Below are 9,133 nucleotides of genomic sequence, written 5' to 3' on the forward strand. Positions count from 1 at the left end.
GGAAACAACAGGACAAACCAAAACAGAAATGAAGTACAAAATATTAAGTACAGAAAAAAGCTGGGTTAAAGATACTCCCCACGCCTATTCCTCGAAATTGGCATCCGAAGGAATAGGGTCGTCTTGAAAAACTAGAGCTGCCCACTTCTACAAAATGGAGTTGGGGAATGCAGGAAAGGCAGTAATAGGCCTGGTGAAGTTTCGCTGAAGGGACATGATTGACACCGCATCCCACTGTTTGACATATTTCCAATAGACTTGCTGCTGAGTTTCAAGAGATACCATCCGCCCAAGAATTTCCCGCTGCTGAGCAAGGAGGTCTGCGAGTGTGGGAGCAAAGGGGGAACTGGTGGAGGCGCGGTGGATGGCCAAGCTTCACATACAGGCTCTCGACTCTGAATAGGAGTGAGGAAGTCGATGTCTCGGTGCTCAAAGAGCACATCCTAAGTGGACTCATAAGGCACCCCAACTCGAAGGCACCACTACGTGATGAGCGATGGAAAGAATAACTTGCCCTTTTTCTTTTTGGCACAACTAAAAATCTGCCTGGTAATCAGCTTGCCCACATCGATACTAAAACCAACCAACATACAATATAGCAGAAGTAACTGCTCTTTGGAACCATAGTGTCATGTGTGGTAGGAAGCAGACTACATTTGAGGAAATGCAACCACACTCCAGCTTCAAGTAAAATAGAGGTGTGCAATAAAGTATGCACACCACTGGAATAGACACACCATTAAGTGCCTGGAGATGCGACAAGCTGCAGTGCCTTGTCAAAATTTTCTAGTTCAAGGGCCACTACCATATCATTATGAACAGTGCACTTAAAGCTGTTCAGCCCAAATATCGAGTTAATAGCCTCACCAGAAAATGAAACAGCCTTGCCACGAACGATCACTTCAGAATTTGTAGAGGACACGATGTTAGCGGAAAACTCATGCACCAATAGAATGATATCATGCTCTGGGTTTTGACAGAAATTTTCCCAATTGTGTTGCTCAATGACATCAATGATGAAGGCTGGCACCTCAACAATGGTAGGAAAAAATCCTTTTTCGAGGAGCAACTTCTTTGTCTTAATGGACTCATATTTCTCCCTGGCTTGAGGAGAAACAAATTTCTGAGAGGGAACTGAAGGGATTGGATTTTTCTTGGTCTTTGTGGTTGGTACAACAATAGGTTTTGGCTTGGGCACAACTTTTGTGGTAGTGGTGGTCTTTTGTGTCTTGGGTAGAGGTGCGACTAATGCGGGTTGGGTTGGCCTTTTGGATTTTGGGATGGTTGGTGTTGTCTTAGTTGCTGGTTTGGTAGTGATGTGGGTAGGGTTATTTACAGTGGTTGGTGAAGGCAATGGTGGTGGGGTAGTGTGTGGGACAATGGGAATCTGTTTTGCTGGTGGTGGGGTAGAGCTTGGGGCAATAGATTTCTTTTTGGCTGGTGGTGGGGTAGAGCTTGGGACAGTAGATTTCTGTTTGGCTGGTGGTGGGGTAGATGGTGGTTTGGATTTCCTTCTCTGAGCTCTTGTTTTGGTGGCCATATTGGTCAAAAAGGAACTAAATAGATCATAAAGCAACAACACAACAACTGAACCAGGCACCCACACACAAAATATATCCGTTGAACAAAGAATAGCAACCAAGCAATACAACAGTCACCTGACCAACACTGCCAATAACATTTTCCATTGGCTGCCCCAAAATCAAATATTCACTAGCAGAGAACCCAACAATATTCACAGCAGATGCACAATTGCAAAACACTGAGGAAAAATAAAATGAAGCAATTATCCAGGAGTAAGAATAGAGTGTATAAGTCTGTGTGAAATTTCCCAAAAATATCAGTGTAACTCACAGTGTAGGCAGAGAGTGATTGTGCCTAGGCTCGGTTTGGCTGATGCTCGACTTTTGCTTAGAGGCGTCTGGGCACTGAGTTGGTTTAGGTGAACGTACGGGTGGACGGGGATAGGCGCCTGGTGAAGTTGCACCTCTGCGTGGCACACGAATGGAGTCGCGTTTGGGTTCCGAGGCTTGGAGACGCTTGGGCCTGGGGCTTGGGGTCATTCGGCTGGATGGTGCAGACGGAATCACACCTTGGAGTGGTGCACGAATTGAGCCGTGTCTTGGTCCGAGGGTTGGGGTTTTGTCTGACCAAATCGGCAAAGTGGCTTGGGCGTGGGAAGGCAGAGTGATGGGATGGGTTGCGTTATTGGGCTATGGCTGGTGAGGTGCGGGTATATGGGTAGATGTGTTGCTCAGAGTTGAAGGGAGGAGAGGATGGTTGTGATGGAGGGAAATGGGTTGAAGACGAGTTAGGGGAAAATAGGGCAGTCGGGTTGGGGGCTATTTATATATATATCTATATTTAGTATTATACATATTGCATATTATTTATTTTTGGTTTTTTTTGTATATATATATTTTTTGATTTTTTCCTCTCTGAACGAACTATGCCCCGACTTCCATGCTCCAAAATTGCCAAAATTTTGCTAAATTTTGACAGAACCCCTTCATTTTTTTTCGGAAATTTTTGCTCTCTATTTGTTGCAGCAAAAATTTTGTAAAACCATCAGACCCAGAACTAACTTTCAGAATGCCAACTTTTCACCTTTTAACCCCTGAAATACAAGAATAAACGTAATACCACTTCCAAAAATAACATAATCATATGAAATTAAACTAACAAAACTAAAGAACTAAAAGAAATTAGAAGAACAACAACTACATATATATTTATTTATATATATTATATTATATATATAGTTGTTTTTGTTTTGTTTTTTTATATACATATTATTTTACACTTCTTCCTTTTTTTTTTTGGGTTGTCTTACAATTAGTGCCTGAATCACTTGACAACCCAAAACAACGACTTTGAGGATCCTCCAAAGTGATGGAGGTCTTCTTGCAATCGACCTCACCTCCCAAATAATGTTTCAAGCGCTGCCCATTCACTTTAAATTCCCTTCCGTATTGATCTTCCTGAACTTCAACTGCTCCAAAGGGATAAACTTTCACCACGGTGAATGAGCCTGACCAGCGGGACTTCAATTTGGTTTCAAGCGCGAGTTAAAGAGTAACACTTTTTGCCCCTTCTCAAAGAATCGAGCTTGAATTTTCTGGTCATGCCACCTCTTCATTTTCTCCTTATACAGCTTAGCATTTTCATAGGAGAAAAATCTCATCTCTTCCAGCTCATTTAATTGTAATTTACGAGCTTCTCCAGTAGCTTGGAGATCCATATTCAACTTCTTAGTTGCCCAATATGCCTTATGCTCCAACTCAACATGAAAATGGCAAGCTTTCCCAAAAGCCAAACGATACGGTGATATTTCCAAAGGGGTTTTGAAAGTCGTTCTATAGGCCCAAAGAGCATCATCCAATCGTTGAGACCAATCTTTTCTACTAGGATTCACCACTTTTTCTAGGATTCCTTTGATTTTTCTATTGGATATTTTCGCTTGACCATTTGTTTGAGGGTGGTAGACTGTAGCAATCTTGTGTTTCACACTATATTTGGCTAACAAAGCTGCCAAAATCTTGTTCACAAAGAGGGTGCCTTCATCACTTGTAAGCACCCTTGGAGTACCAAAGCAGGTGAAAACATGCTTATGTAAGAACTTCATGACCACCTTGGAATCATTGGTAGGACTTGCCACTGCTTCAACCCACTTAGAGACATAGTCAACCGCCACCAAGATATACAAATTTCTGAATGACGGTGGAAATGGCCCCATGAAGTCGATTCCCCAAACGTCAAAAAATTCCACTTCAAGGATGCAATTTAAAGGCATTTCATTCCTTGCTGAAATATTTTGAACACGTTGGCATCGATCAAATCTTTTAGCAAAGTCATGGGCATCCTTGAAGATAGAAGGCCAATAGTACCCCGATTGAAAAACCTTACCTGTTGTCCTTTGCCCACCAAAATGTCCACCATAAGGAGTTGAATGACAATGCTCTAGTATACTCGAAACTTCATCCTCAAGCACACAACGCCTCATGATTCGATCTGGACATTGCTTATACAAATAGGGCTCATCCCAATAATAAAATCTCACATCATGAAAGAATTTCTTGAGCTACTCTTTATTCAATCAAGTGGTTGTAACCCACTCACCAAATAGTTGACAAAATCAGCGTACCATGGTGTAGTAAATTGGTTCACAACCAACAATTGCTCATCGAGGAATGTCTCTTTAATAGGCTCTTCACCTTGCTTTTCACTACCAGCTTCAAGTCTAGATAAATGGCCAGCCACTTGGTTCTCCATTCCTTTTCTATCCTGAATTTCCAATTCAAATTCTTGAAGAAGAAGCACCCATCGAATAAGTCTTGGCTTAGCATCCTTCTTGGCTATTAGATACTTGATCGCTGGATGGTCTGTGTAAACCGCCACTTTAGTCCGCACAAGATAAGCTCTAAACTTGTTAAAAGCAAACACCACTACCAAAAGTTCTTTCTTGGTGGTGGTATAGTTCAATTGAGCATCGGCTAATGTCTTGCTTGCATAATAAATGGAATGAAACACCTTCTATTTTCTTTGCCGAAGTACGGAACCCACAACAAAGTCACTAGCATCGCACATCAATTCAAACGGAAGAGACCAATCCGGAGCTACAATGATGTGTGCGGTGATAAGAGCTTTCTTCAAAGTCACAAATGCTTCTTGACACTCCTTAGTGAACTCAAATGCTCAATTTTACTCAAGTAAGGAACAAATGGACTTGGAGATTTTCGAAAAATCTTTTATAAACCTCCTATAGAAGCCTTTGTGCCCTAAAAAGCTTCTAATTCTCTTGGATGAAGTAGGTGGTGGTAACTTCTCAATGACTTCAATCTTATCTTTATCTACCTCAATGCCCTTGTTAGAAATCCGATGACCCAATACAATGCCTTCTTGCACCATAAAATGGCACTTTTCCCAATTGAGCACCAAGTTTGTTTCTTCACATCTCTCTAACACTTTCTCATTATTAATCACACAAGCAGTAAAAGATTCACCAAACACCGAAAAATCATCCATGAACACCTCTAGAGTTTTCTCCACCATATCTGAAAAAATAGCTGTCATGCAACGTTGAAATGTAGTGGGCGCATTGCATAAACAAAAGGGCATCCTCCTGAACGCAAATGTCCCATATGGGCAGGTGAATGTAGTTTTTCCTTGATCTTCAGGGGCAATAGAAATTTGATTGTAGCCTGAATACCCATCCATAAAATAATAATACTCTTTTCCCGCTAGTCTATCAAGCATTTGGTCAATAAAAGGCAGCAAAAAATGATATTTTCTTGTTGCTTTATTTAGCTTCCGATAATCCATACAAACATGCCAACCCGCCACCATCCTTGTGGGAATCAACTCATTGTTGTCATTAGCTACCACTGTGACTCCCCCTTTCTTGGGAACACATTGAACTGGGCTGACCCACGAACTATCTGAGATTGGGTATATAATACCAACATCAAGCCACTTAATCACTTCCTTTTTTACCACTTCCTTCATAATGGGATTTAGCCTTCTTTTTTGTTCAACAGAATCACTACAGGAATCTTCCAGCAAAATCTTATGCATACAAAGTGAGGACTTATACCCTTTATATCAGCCATAGTCCAACCAATAGCCTTCTTGTATTTCTTCAACACGTCCAGCAGCATATTCTCTTTTTCAACCCCCAACAATGCAGAAATAATCACTGGTAAAGTCTCTTCACATGCCAAATAAGAATACTTCAAATGATTAGGAAAAGGCTTCAATTCCAAATTTGGTGGTTCTTGAATAGATGGTTTAGAAGGCTTGAAATTTCTTTTCGATAATTCTAAGGACTCAAAATTCCTTCCAACTTTAGTAAAAGGCTTTTTGGATTCCACCCATGTAACTTGGGTCTCTTCCTCTTCACTCATTTCTTCAAGCTCATCAAGTGAAATCACTCCCAATCCATCTTCACAATTTTCTTTTAGCAATGTTTTAGCCACTATAGTATCAATCACATTCAAAGAAGAGCATTCCTCAATCTCATCCAGAAACTTCATAGAATTGAACACATTAAAGGTCACTTGTTGGTCATTCACTCTCATAGTAAGCTCTCCATTTTGAACGTCAATCAAAGTCCTTCCGGTGGCAAGAAATGGTCTTCCCAAAATTATTGGAACGTCTCTATTCGCTTCATAATCAAGAATAATGAAATCCGTCGGAAAAATGAATTTATCAACTTGCACAAGTACATCTTCAATCTTGCCTTCCATATGTGCCATAGATCGATTCACTAATTGCAAAGTGATTGTGGTTGGCCTTGCTTCTCCAATTCCCAACTTCTTGAAAATTGACATGGCATCAACTTGATAGTAGCTCCCAAGTCACAAAGTGCTCTACCAACATCTCTACCACCAATAGAACAAGGAATTGTAAAGCTACCCAGATCTTTCAATTTAGGAGGAATTTTATTCTTCAATATAGCACTACAACCTTCGGTCAAAGCCACTGTTTCAAATTCTCCAAGTCTCATCTTCTTGGTTAAAATATCCTTCAAAAACTTCACATTGTTGGGCATTTTTTCCAAAGCTTCCACCAACAATATATTGATGTGAAGTTGTTTCAAAACATCTAAAAATCTTCAGAATTGACCATCTTGCTGTTGATTTTGAAATCGCTGAGGAAATGGTGGAGGTGGCTTGCTCATAGGCTTCTCTGTTACATTTTGCTAAGGAATTGCTGCAACAAGTGCTTCAAGATCAGCATTTGACATTTTCAAACTCACAACTCTGTCTTTTTTTCCCACACTACTTTGGATTGAAGTGGGCTCGCTGTTGCTCTTAGGATTATTCTCAGTCAACTCCAAATTTTTACCATTCCTCAAGGTAACCGCCTTGCAATGCTCCTTACCATCTCTCCTTCAATTTTTGATATCACTAGGCAAGGTGCCTTGTGGTCTATTCCTTAGCTCATTAGCTAGCTGCCCCACTTGAATCTCTAGGTTCCTCAAGGATGCTGCTTGGCTCTGAATTACATCATCGTTCTTGGCCATATATTCTTTCATTAAACTCTCCAAAAAGCTTAATTGAGACTATTGAGGAAGAGATGGTTGAGCTCTTGGTGGTTGTTGAGAAAACCCCGGTGGATATGTAAGCTTGTTTTGCATTGGTGCTCCGCTTGAACTAGCTCCTTGACCCCCCCCCCCAATGAAAATTTGGATGCTGCCTCCACCCCAGATTATAAGAGTTTGAATATGGGTTATTAAGATTGGCATTTTGATTCCCCACATAACAAACCAAAGTGGGATTCGAAGGACAACTCTCAAATGTGTGCCCATCTCCACAATAAACACACGACACATAAGCAACTAGTCCTATAGCAGCGAGTTGTACCATTTCCCCCAAACTTATGTTCTTGAGAATGTTATTCATTGAAGAAACTTGAGCAATGAAAGCTGTCAATGCATCCACTTCAAGTATTCCAGCTACTTTTCGACTTGTTGAGGCTTTAGCATTGGACCATTGGTAATTGTTACTAGCAATCCTTTCCAAAATCTCATAGGCTTCATTGTAGGACTTAGAGAGAATAGCCCCATTAGATGAAGCATCCAACACCACGCGAGTGGAAGAATTGAGCCCATTCTAGAATGTTTCTATTTGTATACAATGCGGAATCCCATGGTGTGGGCACTTTCTCAATAACTTCTTAAATCTCTCCCAAGCTTCACAAAAGGATTCATCTTCCAGCTGCTAAAAATACATGATTTCATTGCGAAACTTGGCATTTTTGGTAGGAGGAAAGTACTTCATCAAAAAAATTTCAGCCAACTCATTCCATATAATCACCGAGTCGGGAGGAACGATGTTGAGACAAGCTCTAGCTTGATCCCTCAAAGAGAAAGGGAACAATTTCAACCTTAGGGCCTCGTCACTCACTCCTTGTAGCTTGAAAGAATCGCTCACCTCCAAAAAATGAACGAAGATGAAGATGAGGATCCTCAGCAGGCAGACCACTAAATTGACCCACTGTTTGCAACATTTGGAACATCACAGGCTTTAACTCGAATTGAGGTGCTTGAATTTCAGGCCTAACAATGCCCGAATGGAGCTCATTGAATACGGGGGCAGCATAGTCCCTTATGGCTCTCTCTCTATCATCAGCCATAGCAATCGCGTTAGCGACATTATTAGTACCCTCAACTCCTTCAACCTCTTTAGCCATATTAAGGCGATTTTGAGCCCGTTGTTCCCTTAGTCTTCTTCTAATTGTTTGTTCAATCTCAGGGTCAATAGGATCTAGCTCAATGTCTTCTTGCTCATTCATACAATAGATCACTCGAGAAAGCACAAGAGCAAGCAAACAAGGTAAGCTCAACAAAGAAAAAAAAATATTGCAAGTAATTGAGATTACACAGATGTCTAATTCCAATCCCCGACAATGGCACCAAAAACTTGTTGTGATAAATTTTAATTGATTTAAATACACAAGTGCACGTAATCACACAAGTAATACAACGATAAGTAGATTGTCTCCACAGGGATTGCAAAATAGAAAAATAGGCAAAACAGTTACTAAACAACTTAAAAGTATTAACAATCAAATGAGTTGTTTATAAGCTAAACGAAATACTAAAGAGATGGAAATACTGAAATTAAAACTGAACTAAACAAAGAAATTTGAAAGAAATATGCGGATTGTAAAATGGACTTGAATTACTGATTACCCCTATGTTAGTTATCCTGAACAGATTGCGGCAGCAATATTTTAGCAAAACTCCTAGGTTAACAAAAATTCACTAAACATTCATAAAACTCTCTCAAATTTATGATATTAATTCTTTTACCTAATTAAACATATTCCTATGCCAAATCAGATTTAGGAATGCAAATTCAAGGTTCAATTCTCAAAAGTTACTCAAGGCAAATAACACATCCCTATGTTACTTACTAACATAATCTAACCTAGATTATGACTTGTGTCATCCAAAGTTTTCTCTATTATATTTAATACTTCCAGCATCAAACATAATTAATCAATCTTGCCATTGCTGGCCAAACAACAACAAGAAATTAACAATAAGCACACTTGAATGAACAAGAGAGATTTCACTAAAATAAGGCACAAGAAATTACTATAGTAGAACATAGGGTTCATCAACAAT

The 9,133-nt window shown here is 40.0% G+C and overlaps 1 protein-coding gene and 1 non-coding gene across 2 annotated transcripts; one reads left to right on the plus strand and one right to left on the minus strand.

The window, feature by feature from the left end:
- Window positions 1-739: 739 nt before the first annotated feature.
- On the minus strand, window positions 740-1,540 carry LOC133825512 (uncharacterized). The gene has a single exon (XM_062258442.1). The coding sequence runs from the start codon at window positions 1,538-1,540 to the stop codon at window positions 740-742; it is 801 nt and encodes a 266-aa protein (XP_062114426.1).
- Window positions 1,541-7,644: 6,104 nt separating this feature from the next.
- LOC133827865 (small nucleolar RNA R71) lies at window positions 7,645-7,751 on the plus strand. Its single transcript, XR_009890514.1, has one exon. It is a non-coding gene; the product is annotated as a small nucleolar RNA R71 (small nucleolar RNA).
- Window positions 7,752-9,133: the final 1,382 nt, after the last annotated feature.

Source organism: Humulus lupulus, chromosome 3 (assembly GCF_963169125.1).
Source record: "Humulus lupulus chromosome 3, drHumLupu1.1, whole genome shotgun sequence".
Classification (NCBI taxonomy): Eukaryota; Viridiplantae; Streptophyta; class Magnoliopsida; order Rosales; family Cannabaceae; genus Humulus; species Humulus lupulus.